The 15,789-nt window shown below is 44.6% G+C and overlaps 1 protein-coding gene across 1 annotated transcript in view; it reads right to left on the bottom strand.

Annotated features, from left to right (window-relative positions):
- Window positions 1-15,476, bottom strand: part of OLFML2A (olfactomedin like 2A) — a 118,788-nt gene extending 103,312 nt beyond the window's left edge. Inside the window, exon 1 of the mRNA XM_077283564.1 lies at window positions 15,276-15,476. Within this exon, the coding sequence (XP_077139679.1) occupies window positions 15,276-15,344 (69 nt within the window). The 5' untranslated portion in view covers window positions 15,345-15,476. The remainder of the gene's footprint in view (window positions 1-15,275) is intronic.
- Between the last annotated feature and the right edge of the window lie 313 nt (window positions 15,477-15,789).

Raw genomic sequence — 15,789 nt, 5'->3', positions numbered from 1 at the left:
ATCTGTCTTCTGCTATCTAGTAAGCGGACCTCAAATTTGCTAAGACTATTTTCCTGCTGCGTTTGTTGTTTCATCTGAACTCACCGTCATTATATGTGGGGGGCTACTGTCTTCTTGGGAATATTTCTCTAGAGGTGAGCCAGGTCTTATATTTCCCTCTGCTAGCTATTTAGGTCTTAGGCCAGAGCTGGGCATCTAGCGATAAATAGGAAATGCTACCTGGCTATTTCTAGTTGCGCGGCAGGCTTAGTTCATGGTCAGTATAGTTCCATCTTCCGAGAGCTTGTCCCTCTATAGGCTTGCTATGATCTCTGCCTGCAGAGATCATGACACTGATGTACCCTCTGTGCACGGACAGCCGTCGTCACACCCAGCCGGGCCAGGACCTCAGCTTTCAGCCTCTCAAAGTCCTGAGCGACTTCCGGGTCCAAGTCATGGTAAGCTTTTTGGGCCTCACCGGAGAGAAACGGAGCAATTAGATCGGCCCATCGTTCCTTCGGCCACTTCTCTCTCAACGCTGTCCGCTCAAACGTTGTCAGGTACGCCTCGACGTCATCTTCTGCGGTCAGCTTTTGCCAGTACCGACTCACATGGATTCTCCTGGACTCTGCTTCCGGGTTAGCCTCAGGCATGCTCACCAAGCGCTGCGCCACCTGTTGGAGAAGCTGGCGGTCTGCAGTCGTCACGTCCACCAACTCCTTCAGCTGTGCGGCCATCAAGCGGTTAGCTTCCTGCTGTATGGCAGCGGACTGTACTAGGGCTTTCACCACGTCTTCCATACTGTCGCCTGTGCCACGGAGTGCCCGCATTCTCCACCACAATGTAACAAAACACTCCGGGATCGCCTTTGCTGGGGTCAAAGGTCACGTGGTTTGTGCATTAAACTCTGAGGCGACAGCAGGTTTCCAGGTAGACTGACCTCAGGTCAGGTTTATTAAAGTGAAAGCAAATACAGAAAACAAAGCATAAAAATAAATCCTTGCCTGTCCGGCACTTACTAAACAAACACGTTCCTATCTAACAACTGGGGGGCTTCTCCCACCCAGCAAACATAACACAGGTCATGAGCACAGCTCTTACTCACATTTGTCTCACACAGACAGGCATTCTGTGAGCCCCAGGCTGACACCTGAAACCTCCAGCTGGTCAGCCTTTATTCCTGCACTTATTAACCCCTCGGTATCCTGAAGATACTGAGCGGCCTAATTCACATAGGACAAATACCTGGGCGAGATATACCTGCCCCCGACTACCAGACCGACATGACTCTTACAATATATATATATATATATATACACACTATATATATATAGTGCTGGGCAGCCTGCCTGATGTAATATTATGGGTGTAATAATGTCTCCGTCCTGCTCCCCCATATGCTGCCATCCTGCTCCCATATATGTCCTTTCATCCTGCCCCGCATATGTCTCCATTCAGCCCCCTCCATATGTCTTCATTCTGTCCCCCATATGTCTCCATCCAGCCCCCATATATGTCAATATATGACAAGTTTTCTTTTTTTATGAGAGTGGGGACAGTAACAATTTGGATTGGCGGTGGCATATTTATTTTATTTTTTTTTAACCTGCTAGATTTTATTTATTTGTTTTTTTCATACTTAACACACTGTACCCCCCCCCCCCATAAGGTCATAAATGACCTTTAGGGGCATTTTCATATTTAAATATTTTTATTTTCATCTTATTTCCATTGTAATTTGGGCTGGTGCATTAGCCCCAGTTACAGGGGAAATGCAGCCTCCTTCCTGCATAAAAAAGCTGTCTGGATCTCCTATGACCCAGCAGCTTGGGCTCCTTCCCTATACACGATCACATGACTGTTGTGTATAGAGAAGGATGCTCCATCAGAGCCTCCTATTACTGCATACGCAGCACTTCTTTAGCACTGTGTATACAGCAATCAAGAAGACAGAGATGTTAAATAAACGTCTCTGCCTTCTCTGCGGGAACTTTAGCTGTGTCTGACTGCTGGATCCCCACTCCTGCAGCTACATGATCGTGTGTGCAGTGATATTTAGGGCATCCCACTAATAGACACCTCTGCCAGCCACCACTTATGTCACATGGGGAACAAAATATCTAACATGCTGAAATATCCAACATCTAATATCAGATAGACAGGAAGATGTCACAATAAACAATTATACTAAATGAATGGCTAGTCCTGCAGTCCTGGGAACTTCTTCCTCAGCTATGTAATCAGTCCCAAGGCTGAGTGGGTTAAATGTCCACTTAAAATCAGGAATTGTGTGAAGCAGCTGTCCACATCGAATGGATTCCTACTGCCCCCCCACCTCCTCCATCCAGCAATGAATCCCAGACTGAACAGAAGAACTTTGTGATGCAGTAGGATGTTATCTCCTGGACACACTTCAAAACAGAAAAATAACACAATTTCAGAATTAGCATTTTTTTAAAGTTATATTGGCTTAATGCAATAGACTAGAGGTCCCCATCAATTAAAGGGGTGCCCGGCCTTAGGCTACAAGTCTGCAGTCACTCTACGTGACTGGGGACTTACAGTGGTATGTAAAAGTTTGGGCCTAATGTTAAAGATTACACATTTCCTTCGTATTTTGCGCTAAAAAAAAATATTGTTATTTTTTACATTTTAAAATTTACAAAAAGAAAAATGGGCCTATGCAAAAGTTTGGGCACTCTTGGTGATTTGTGCGCTCAGATATCTTTGACCAAGGTTTTAGACCTCGTTTAGCCTGTTGGGGTTATGGCTTCTTGTTCACTATCATCGTTAGGAAAGGCCAGATGAAAATTTACTTGCTTTATAAAAACCCAGCCTCCTCTAACCTTGTGCCAAAAAACAGCAGCCATGGTTTCTTCTAAGTACCTGCCTAGAACTCTGAAAATGAATATGGTGGTGGCCGCAAAGCAGGAGAAGGTTGTAAGAAGATAGCAAAGCGTTTTCAAGTTGCCCTTTCCTCAGTTCAAAACGTAATTAAGAAATGGAAGTTAACAGGAACAGTGGGGTAAAGATAAGGTCTGGAAGACCAAGCAAAATTTCAGTGAGAGCTGCTCGTAAGATTGCTAGAGAGGCAAATCAGAACCCCCGCTTGACTCCAAAAGACCTTCAGAAAGATTTAGCAGACCCTGGAATCAATGGTGCTATATAAATAAATAATAATAATAATAATAATAATAATAATATAGAACTCTTTGGCCACAATGATCAAAGGTATGTGTGGAGAAAAAAGGCACAAAATGTCAGGAAAAGAACATCTCGCCAACCATTAAGTATGGTGGTGGGTCAATTATGCTTTGGGGTTGTGTTGCAGTTAATGGCACGAGGAACATTTTACGGGTAGAGAAAAGAATGGATTCAATGAAATTTCAACAAATTCTTGATGCAAACATAACACCATCTGTAAAAAAAAAGCTGATGTTGAATAGATGATGGCTTCTACAAATAGATAATGATCCTAAACACACGTCAAACTCCACAATAGACGACCTCAAGCTGAAGGTTTTACCATGGCCATCACATTCCCCTGATCTGAACATCATTGACAATCTGTGTGACTAGACCTCAAAATAGCAGTGCATGCAAGACGAACCAGCAATCTCACTGAACTGGAGGAATTTTCCAAGGAAGAATGGATGAAAATCCCTCAAATAAGAATTGTCTGGCTGCAAAAAGTGTTTACAAGCTGAGATAATTGCAAAATGGGGTGCTCCTATGTACTAACCGTGCAGGGTGTGCAAACTTTTCCATTGGCCCATTTTTCTTTTTGTAATTTTTAAAATGTAAAAAAAAAATTATTTTTTTCCTAAAATACAAAGGAAATGTGACATCTTTAACTTTAGGCCTTTCAGATATTATTTCATCTTCAACTTGTTTAAATGTTCACAATAACAGTAATTTTGACTAGGGGTGCCCAAACTTTTACATGCCACTGTGTGAATCCTTACAGTGCTGTCAGGACTTTCAGGTGCCAGAAGCTGGGTGGGTGTTATGATCCTTAGTGGTTGAGGATCACAAAATACTCCAGCTAAGTAACAAAACATAGGACAAGCTCTAGGGAGGTGGTAAACTGGACTGACCGCAAATCTGAACCTATCCAACACACTAGAGGTAGCCGGTGAACGTGACTAAAATCCTAGACGTCTCGAGCCAGCCTGAGGAACTAACTACCCCTAGAGAGAAAGAAAGACCTCACTTGCCTCCAGAGAAATAATCCCCAAAGATATAGAAGCCCCCAACAAATAATAACGGTGAGGTAAGAGGAAGGCACATACACAGGGGTGAAAGCAGATTCAGCAAATGAGGCCCACTAATACTAGATAGCAGAAAATAGAAAAGGGGTCTGTGCGGTCAGTAAAAAACCCTTACGAAATATCCACACTGAGATTTCAAGAACCCCTGCACCAACTAACGGTGTGGGGGGAGAAACTCAGTCCCCTAGAGCAACCAGCAAGCGAGGAAATCACATTTTAGCAAGCTGGACAAGAAACATGATGAATGCTGATAATCAAAAAATAAACAAACAAAAACTTAGCTTGTCTTGGAGAGACTGGGAGCAAGGTAGTCACAAGGAATCTGAAGAGCACTGAATACATTGAGAGCAGGCAAGGAACTGAGTATCCAGGTGAGCTAAATAGGAAACCAACCAAGGATAACGAACCAGCTGATGCTGCCAACCTGCAGAAAGACAACACTACACAGTACCGCTTGTGACCACTAGAGGGAGCCCAAAAATAGAGTTCACAACAGTACCCCCCCCTTGAGGAGGGGTCACCGAACCCTCATCAAGACCCCCAGGGCGATCAGGATGAGCCGCGTGGAAGGCACGAACCAAATCGGCCGCATTAACATCAGAGGCGACAACCCAGGAATTATCCTCCTGACCATAGCCCTTCCACTTAACCAAATACTGAAGCCTCCGTCTAGAGATACGAGAATCCAAAATCTTCTCCACCACGTACTCCAATTCGCCCTCGACCAGCACCGGAGCAGGAGGCTCAACAGAAGGAACCACAGGTACCACATACCTCCGCAACAAAGACGTATGGAACACATTATGAATGGCAAACGATGCTGGGAGATCCAAACGAAAAGACACCGGGTTAAGGATTTCCAAGATCTTATAAGGACCGATGAAGCGAGGCTTGAATTTAGGAGAGGAGACCTTCATAGGAACATACAGAGAAGACAGCCACACCAAATCCCCAACATGAAGTCGGGGACCCACACCGCGGCGGCGGTTGGCAAAGCGCTGAGCCTTCTCCTGTGACAACCTCAAATTGTCCACCACATGGTTCCAAATCTGCTGCAGCCTATCCACCACAGAATCCACCCCAGGACAGTCAGAAGGCTCAACCTGACCCGAGGAAAAACGAGGATGGAAACCAGAATTGCAGAAAAAAGGCGAAACCAAAGTAGCAGAACTAGCCCGATTATTAAGGGCAAACTCGGCCAATGGCAAAAAAATCACCCAATCATCCTGATCAGCAGAAACAAAACATCTCAAATAAGTTTCCAACTTCTGATTAGTTCGCTCGGTTTGGCCATTAGTCTGAGGATGGAAGGCCGACGAAAAAGACAAATCAATGCCCATCTTAGCACAAAAAGTCCGCCAAAACCTGGACACAAACTGGGATCCTCTATCAGACACAATATTTTCAGGAATGCCGTGCAAGCGAACCACATTCTGAAAAAATAGAGGAACCAAATCGGAGGAAGAAGGCAACTTAGGCAAGGGCACCAAATGGACCATCTTGGAAACACGATCACACACCACCCAGATGACAGACATTTTCTGAGATACTGGAAGATCCGAAATAAAATCCATGGAAATGTGCGTCCAAGGCCTTTTCGGAATAGGCAAAGGCAAAAGCAAACTGCTGGCACGAGAACAGCAAGGCTTAGCCCGAGCACAAATCCCACAAGACTGCACAAAGGAACGCACATCCCGCGACAAGGAAGGCCACCAGAAGGACCTAGCTTCCAAATCTCTGGTACCAAAAATCCCAGGATGACCCGCCAACACCGAAGAATGAACCTCGGAAATAACTCTGCTGGTCCATCTATCCGGGACAAACAGTCTCTCTGGTGGACAACGGTCAGGTCTATCCGCCTGAAATTTCTGCAGCACTCGTCGCAAATCTGGGGAAATGGCAGACAAAATCACTCCCTCTCTGAGAATACCAGCCTAGACCTAGAGGCATGCTCTGGTATAGACAGATTAAAAAGTCGTCCCTTAGGGAATTTACTACCAGGAATTAAATTTATAGCACAGTCACAATCCCTATGAGGGGGCAGGGCACTGGACCTGGGCTCATCAAATACATCCTGGTAGTCAGACAAAAACTCAGGGACCTCAGAAGGAGTGGAAGAAGCAATAGACACCAACGGAGCATCGCCATGAATTCCCTGACAACCCCAAATTGACACAGACATAGCTTTCCAATCTAAAACTGGATTATGAGCCTGCAGCCATGGCAGACCCAAAACGACAACATCATGCAAATTATGCAGAACAAGAAAGCGAATCACCTCCTGATGTACGGGAATCATGCACATGGTCATTTGCGTCCAATACTGAGGCTTATTCTCAGCCAATGGCGTAGCATCAATTCCCCTCAGAGGAATAGGAAATTCCAAAGGCTCCAGGACAAAACCACAGCGCCTGGCAAACGACAAATCCATCAGATTCAGGGCAGCACCCGAATCCACAAAAGCCATAACCGGGTAGGATGACAAAGAACAAATCAAAGTAACAGACAAAATAAATTTAGGCTGCATAGTACCAATGGTGACAGGTTTAGCGATTTTTTTTAAGCGTTTAGAGCATGCTGAGATAACATGAGTAGAATCGCCACAGTAAAAGCACAACCCATTTTGACGTCTATGACTTTGTCGCTCAATTCTGGTCAGAGTTCGGTCACATTGCATAGACTCAGGTCTCTGTTCAGAAAATACCGCCAAAGGATGAGCAGATTTGCGCTCCTGAACCTATCCAACACACTAGAGGTAGCCGGTGAACGTGACTAAAATCCTAGACGTCTCGAGCCAGCCTGAGGAACTAACTACACGTCTAAAATCCTAGACGTCTCGAGCCAGCCTGAGGAACTAACTACCCCTAGAGAGAAAGAAAGACCTCACTTGCCTCCAGAGAAATAATCCCCAAAGATATAGAAGCCCCCAACAAATAATAACGGTGAGGTAAGAGGAAGGCACATACACAGGGGTGAAAGCAGATTCAGCAAATGAGGCCCACTAATACTAGATAGCAGAAAATAGAAAAGGGGTCTGTGCGGTCAGTAAAAAACCCTTACAAAATATCCAGACTGAGATTTCAAGAACCCCCGCACCAACTAACGGTGTGGGGGGAGAAACTCAGTCCCCTAGAGCAACCAGCAAGCGAGGAAATCACATTTTAGCAAGCTGGACAAGAAACATGATGAATGCTGATAATCAAAAAAATAAACAAACAAAAACTTAGCTTGTCTTGGAGAGACTGGGAGCAAGGTAGTCACAAGGAATCTGAAGAGCACTGAATACATTGAGAGCAGGCAAGGAACTGAGTATCCAGGTGAGCTAAATAGGAAACCAACCAAGGATAACGAACCAGCTGATGCTGCCAACCTGCAGAAAGACAACACTACACAGTACCGCTTGTGACCACTAGAGGGAGCCCAAAAATAGAGTTCACAACAGGTGGGCAAACGATTGCAAGAATGCAATTGTAAAAAAAAAGTCTCATGCTGACTAGACGTCTGCAACCTTGCTCAATGCAAGTGACAGACACGTCTAGTCGGAATGTGGCCAGGAGTATGTATATCACATGCTTAGCTTCACATGACCGCCCGGTGCTGGCTTCAGAGAATTGTGACATTGCGCGCTGTGCCACTCGGGTTGTATATGGTAGCTTACGGCTTCTCTTCAGGCAGATGATGTGGGTGGAGAAAAAGGGCAAGCATTTTGAATCACTACCCCAAATCCTTTTCTTCCCCTTGTAGACAAGTGTAAGATTGCACTTATTGAGTGTATTGGGGGACACTCGCTTGGCACGGGATTCAAGCACACGGGAACGGTTTTTCACACAAAACAGTCTATTTGGTTTATTAAAAACTCATAAACCATATCATGAACAGTCCATTACACATTCCATCAGGACATCACATTAAGTCTGCGGCAACTAAACATGCTGGTCCTCTTCTGACCAGTTGCCATGGGTTACCACACAGTTCATGGAACACCATAAGCACCAACAGTATATTGAGGTACCTTACGGGAGCCCCTGCTCCACCTGCTGACTCCTTGTCAGTCCTCTCTTCCGGGAAAGCTGCCTCACGGGGATCACCAACTTGCCTGGGCGGCATACATTAGTCAGTCCAGACCCACCGAAGGACGGTAGCTTCTCCAACAGTTTCACTGTGCGCTTCTCAGGGATCTGGTCCTACTCCCAGGACCTCCCAGCACACAAGCATGTGGCCTGTCCAGGTGCTATTCAGGACTTCGTCTAACACCCCAGGCATGTGACCTGTCCGGGTGCGATTCAGGACGTTAGTCCAACACCCCAGGCCACCAAGTCCAAAGCCCCACCACGTGCTGTTCAGGAATCCTACTCCCAGAACTTTCAACACGGGCTTCCAGGACCTTGTACTTGGACCCTTCAGATCCAAACACTGGAACCACACAGGAACACCCTGGTCACATTATATACCTTTAACCACTCCCCTGGATGGGAGTGTGGGTATGTGGCTTGTTTGTCCTGCCCATCTCACATAACTAGCCCTGCCAACCTCCCATTATAAATATGTCAAATACTATAACTGTATGACTACAGGTCCCAGAACACCACATTGCTTCAGGCTGGCAGCGCAGAGTCTCCTCCTCTGCGACACACTTATCGGCTATTCACCGCAATGCCGGACTTTGTCATATTACCACAGCCATGCATGCAACTGCCATGCACTCTCATAGCCTCAATGCACCTCTGTGCGCATACTGGGGAGACCATGCAGTGCCCCCTACCTGTGACAGGGGTCACTGCATCACACAAGCCAATCACTGCGAGCCACATCCAGCCCCGCACTGCCTGAGGACCATGATAAGGGTCAATTTAATAATTCCGAGTGTTCCACGTATCTTTTTCCCCCAGTCCAAAATGTGATCATGGAGCAGAATGAGGTTTACGCTGTTCCAGAATCACGCCAGAAGAAGAGATATTTGGCCCTCATGTGCATGTGGCATATGGAATGAATATACGACTTATTTATTCCACATGCATGGATCCACTTGTCACGTGCACAAAGCCCAAATATCTTTTATCAAAAGTTGAGTAATGCAAATGAATGCTAATTACATAATCATTATGTGTAAACCCCCATTAAATGCCCAAGACTTCTACATTAAATTAACAAATAAGTATATTTGCTCCGCTCTGAGCTCTGAGCCGTTGACGACAGCACAAGGAACGTACGGGGGACCCAGGGCTCAGAGCAGCCGACAGGTGTGAGAGGTGCCTATATATACAGTGTGTCCGTAACGTCATGGTGCACTTTTATAGTTTACATTTTGGGGCCCTTTCTCTGGCCCAATCATATCAAACCTGTTCATGAGGAGAGATAACAAGAACCAATCAAACAACACAAACTCATTTAAGTTGTTGCTAAGTCCCCAGTCAGATTAACCCCTGATGAACTGAACTCTGATTAATACACTGCCAGGTTTGTGACATCATGCAACCACAAGCTTATGCACTGAATAGGTATGAAACTGGGAGAGTTTTTCTTTTGTTTGGAGCAGATTTCACATTTCTTTTGTTTTTGTTGCTTTTCAGTGACTGGTCAAAAGTTCACCATGACTTTACGGACACACTGTATTTTTTACATTTTATCATGTTTTCCAGTTATAGGTTTCTGTCCGCTAATGGCATGCACTGAGATAAATTAATAAAATTGGATGTCCCAGCTACTGGGCATCGGAAACTCTCCATTATTGTCCATTTGAGCACTGTACTCGGCTACTTCCAGTAATCCCATAGACAGTGAATTGTGCAGAAGTTTAGCATACGCACCTCTTCTCCATTCAAGACGGGGCTTCAGAGCTCCTTTCTTGAGGTTGAACAGCCTTGTTTTCTGGATCTCTAGGGATATTAGCGGCTGGAACCCAAGTGCTCTACAAGTCATTCCCTATCCTCTGTTAGGGGAATAGCCCTATATTTTTGGGGTGAAAGGTGATGGGGTCCTTTGTATCAAAGAATAGGACAAATTAATGGCCAGTCATGGGATTTATGGACAGGTCTCCTGCACAATATTCTACAAGGGTGGTTGGAGAATGTATCCATGAACGTAGATATAGGAGACGCAAAGGTGGCTGTCGCACATGTAGTAAGACACTGGTATTTTAGATGGCACGACCAGGTCCATATATTACAATGTTAGTCCTGTTTGAGACAAAATAATCCAAACTATAGATTAATTTAAAATACATAAAATCCTAGTAGTGTAAGGATCTATGTAACATTCTTCTGTATTTCGAGTTGTAGAAAGCCTGCTCTCTACTGAAAAGAAAATTCAGGATCGAGTCTGGACAATCCTCCATGCATTAAATAGCCTGGACTCCAAGCTGATATATCATGCCCCCCATTGATATACTGACACCAACTGTCGGAGCAAGTTAGATATTTACGCAGAAGATGTATTTATTATTTCCAATCTCTGACAGCTTCTACAAATGGTGAGTAATAACCCTATAATTATTAGACATGTGCATAACCTTTCGCTAGACAATGATTTATCGGGTATGTGCATGGTGTAGCAGAGCAAGGTAGGACAGGGTTAAATTTTAGCTCTGCAGGATTTTATTAGATGCAACTGCCTAGCTTTTTACTAGAACCAGGGCCCGTGGTCAGTAGGCATGTCAGTCTGCTGGATGGAGGAGAGTCGAGTGTGCTGCTGGTGTGTGACCAGCTAAAATGTGAGCTATAACTGAGAGAGAGACGTACCAGGGTCTCTCCCTGAATGGGAGATTGCACGGGTCAGCTAGGAAAGCTGAGAAGTCTGTGTGTTGGAGCTGCAGAGAACCGTGTGAAAGCTGCAGCCTGTTTAGTGTGAATTGTGTCCGGAATTGAACACTTGTGTTTGTTTCTGGGAACAGCTGGAGCTCAGGGGATTCAGAGACTGGAGGGATTGTGCCTCTTCTTCTTTGTGTATGACGTTTGGTGGGTGAGCCTGCACTGACTTATATGTGCCTGCTGAATTAGCTGTTTACCCTTGTGCCCAGAAGAGGCTGTTTTTGGTTATGAATCCCTTGGACTTTTATGAAAGCAATAAAACTGTACCTGTTTGGACAAAACCATATTGCCTGTGTGAACGCGCCCTAATGCCTACCTGAGAGCATTAATCCCTGCAGTGAGATATGCCCTAAATATAGAAGGGGTGTCCAAAATCAGAGAATGAAAGTTGGGTAACAAAGTGGAAAGGATGTGCACCGAGGGTGGGAATTCCACCAATGTTTGCAGTCAGAATAACCCTTAAACTTTATTTCCATAAACGTGCTATGTTGTCAGGACATGCTGGGAGTTGTAGTTTTAAATCAGCTGGAGAAAAAGAGATGGCTGTAGAATAGCTGATACAGGCTTCAGGCTCAGCAGACGGACGTGCAACCCTCACAGCGAGCTGTGAAATTACACGGCAAGGGGCCTGCGCCAACAAGCAACAAAGCATAACAGTGAGATGAGATACATTTATTGGGGGGAATGTATAGGGTCTTTTCAATGCAGCCAGCGAGACATGCAAAAAAGAGATGCTTATGGTATATGTTACATATGCTAATGTAGAGCCAAAACATGGCGGCCAGGCTGGACAATCCCCGGCTGTGCCAGCCTCATCTGCCTGGACATTACTAAGGATGCAATTTACATTAGTTAAATCCCTGGCAAAAAAATGGCTGTGATTGTATGAGATTTATAGGGAGATATTCCAATTTAGAACAGAGCATTTATTTGGTTGTGGCTAAATTTTAAACCGAATCCTTTAAGAAAACCACTGTTAGGCCGGTTTCACACGTCAGTGGCTCCGGTACGTGAGGTGACAGTTTCCTCACGTACCGGAGCCACTGACACACGTAGACACATTGAAATCAATGCATCTGTGCAGATGTCATTGATTTTTTGCGGACCGTGTCTCCGTGTGCCAAACACAGAGACATGTCAGTGTTCGTGGGAGCGCACGTATTACATGGACCCATTAAAGTCAATGGGTCCGTGTAAAACACGTACCGCACACGGACGTTCTCCGTGTGCCGTGCAGGAGACAGCGCTCCAGTAAGCGCTGTCCCCACCACATGGTGCTGAAGCCGCGATTCATATCTTCTGTGCAGCAGCGTTTGCTGTAAAGAAGATATGAATAATCCATTTTTTTGTGGTATTTCGTGTTTAAAATAAAGCTCCATGTCCCCACGCCCTGTGCGCCCCCCCGCTGTTCTGAAAATACTCACCCGGCTCCCTCGTTGGCTGTCGCTGCTTCCTGTCCTGGCCGCACCTTCTACTGTATGCGGTCACGTGGGGCCGCCGATTACAGTCATGAATATGCGGCTCCACCTCCCATAGGGGTGGAGCCGCATATTCGTTACTGTAAATGAGCGGCCCCACGTGACCGCATACAGTAGAAGGTGCGGCCAGGACAGGACACTGCGAGGGAGGCAGGTGAGTATTTTCAGAACAGCGGGGGGGGGGGCACAGGGGGTGGGGACATGGAGCTTTATTTTAAACACGAAATACCACTAAAAAAATGGATTATTCATATCTTCTTTACAGCAAACGCTGCTGCACAGAAGATATGAATCGCGGCTTCAGCACGATGCAGGGGACAGCGCTAAACTTTAGCGCTGTGTCCTGCACGGTGCGTGTGGTACCCAGTGGGCACACGGGAGGCACACGTGTGCCACACTGATGTGCCACAGAAACGCAGGGGCAGACGGACACGGATAATTCCGGTACCGTTTTTTTCCGGTACCGGAATTATCTGGACGTGTGAGACTGCCCTTAGGCGGTGTTCACACATGGCTTTTTTTTATGTGTTTTTTAATGGAAATTTTCAGCTGCGTTTTACAGTACCAGCAAAGTCTATGAGATGTCAAGAATCTCATGCTCACAGATTGTTTTTTTGTCATCAGGATTTTGTGCTTTGCGTGTTTTTTTTTGCCAATGGAGAATGTCGCTTCTTTCAGCGTTTTTCACCCATTGAAAGTAACAGGTGGTGAAAAAAATGCCACAGGTATCAGGTTTTGCTGCATTTTTTGGTGCCAAAACCTCATTTAATAGAATAAAAAAATGATCAGCATTCACAAGAGATAAATGTTGCATGAGAAAAACGCAGGAAAAAACGCACGCAAGAAAAAACAAGCAAAACCTGCAGAAAAAAACGGAACACAGCCTTAGGATTTTCTGCCCCATTGATTATGATGGGAGATAGGAGATAATACTGGGGGGATCTCTCATGTGACACAGTCCGTTGTCTGATTCTAAGGGCGGCTGCAAACGAGCGAATGAAAAATCATCCACGTTTCATCCAGAAGACTTAGATGATTTTTTTTTCTCTTTTTTTTTTTACATCCAAGTGACTCCACTAAAGCATGAACATGATCACAAACATCTTCCTAGCTTGATAATAGAAATCTATCAGTGTAAATCGAATGGAACTCTCATGTTCCGATTTTTTTTCTCGCACCCACATACTGACACTCAGATGACAGTAGTGCATTTTATTCTTATGACACTCGGACCTTCACTCATCTGGACGACATGGGTCACAGTGTGCTGTCCGATGAAAAATTAGATAGCACGCGACCGATTTATGAGCCCTAAGGGGTCTGGCTAGTCTACCCCCCAATAAACCAAAATCCTGAGAATAAATGACTATCATGTCGTATGCATCATCCACATACAGCTATGATGGTCTGACATAGCAGAGCTGAGCTTGGTGTTAGGTTTTGGGGTCTTAGGTCTTTTTTCCATTATTGATGTATGGCAAACAGTTGCTGTGCAATGATAACACAAGTTTATCTCCTTTTTGGGGGGGGAACATTTTTGCAAGAAAATCAGATAAGATAGTATTGGAACACTTCAATAGGCTGTGTTCACAATTTCTTACATCTGGAGGAATTCCCAGGATACAACTTCAACAATATAAATCACATTGACACATAGTGGCATGTGTTATCCATGGGACCTTATAGTAAAAAGTAAAAAAAAAACTTTTACCGCGCTTACTGTATACTCAAGAGATTGTTGGACTTTTTTTTTTTACTTTAATTTGGGGCTAAAAATAATTTTTTTGCAATTGGGTTTCATTAAAAATTTTGCACCGTTTCACGTTTACAGGCGACATATTCAACGTCGAGGCTGCGGTCCTAAATCAGCTGAGAAAAATACAAATCGAAGAGTTACAAACTCTAACGTCAAGCCATCAGAGTGAGCTCACTGACCGATTCTCAGTTAACTCATTCTGAAACCTGAGCTAAACTAGAGGCAAAACCATGCAAAATTGTTAATGGATCCCAGTTTCAAAAAAAAAGAATTCATTAAATTAAATGCATTTATTAAATTAAAGAAAAAAAAAATAGTCTCCCTCAAAGGTGGTCAGACTACTTTGTTACTTTATACAGAGAGGCAAAATAATAAACTAAATTTTTATTTTTTTTTGCATACGCCAGGTCAAAATGATATATTCAATACACACGGAACATGACACAATTACCAAGTGTGAACAAGATGTGGAACCAATGGCAAAACAGCTGTTACATTTGTTTACAAAACATATTGGTCACAATGTTACAGTAAATAGATACAATCTATTTAGTGAGTCACAATTCCAGAAAAAAAAGTTTGTACCCCCCTTTCCTATATATTCTGCGCACCTGTCACCCATCTATGGCACCAAGAAGGAACCCCACAAGCGATACGTCACACAGGACGACAGCTGCCGGGATTAGGAGTCCTGGATTAACAAGTGGGAGATTTGGGTTGAATTCATCTGCTTTAATCAATCAAAACCTAAGTGGGTTGGATGCCGCAGAACTCCTGCCCTGCAGACATGGAGGGGGTGATACATGGGCAACAATTTCTAAAAAAAAACTTCAAAAGGGACCAGACAGACTACTGGTGTTTCCTCCTATTCTCCAGCATAGATACTATGTATCATGGAGTCACTGATAAACCATATACTTTCCCTTTTCCTGATACAGTTGGCACCAACTTCATAGGAAATCTGCAAAAGTGTGAATCCTCCTACCTTGCTGTTTGCAGTGACTGGTGAGGAGAGCAGGAGAGAGAAGAGCACACACTGTACATATCCCCACATTGCTGCTGCTGCTGCTCTTGCTGTTGCTGTTGCTGTTGCTGCTGCTGCTGCTGCTTAGAGTCCACCTTGCTGCTGTGTACAAGCAGATGGTTTGCACAGATTCCAGCTCCTGCTGCCTCCCTCAGCTTCTGATAGTGGACTGATTCTCTTTCACTGTCTCCCAGCCTCTTCAGCTGGAAAGGAGGAGCATAGAGCAACACCTCTCACCATCCCAGCCAAGAGCACAGCTCCCATCATGTAACAATAGTATGCAATGCACAAGTAGGAATTCCCTACATTCACCTGTCAATTCTTCAGACTATAGGAAAACTCACTTTTCCAGGATATGCATAGTTGGAAAAAACAATTTAGAAAATTCAAAAGCAACAATAAAACACATTCATATGTCAATATTGTAAATACACGGTGACCATATGTGAAAAGATACATCCCCATATAGTTGCAT

This window comes from Ranitomeya variabilis, chromosome 2, assembly GCF_051348905.1.
Source record: "Ranitomeya variabilis isolate aRanVar5 chromosome 2, aRanVar5.hap1, whole genome shotgun sequence".
Lineage (NCBI taxonomy): Eukaryota > Metazoa > Chordata > Amphibia > Anura > Dendrobatidae > Ranitomeya > Ranitomeya variabilis.
The sequence above is the reverse complement of the archived record's forward strand: the minus strand, read 5'-3'. Positions and strand labels throughout refer to the sequence as shown.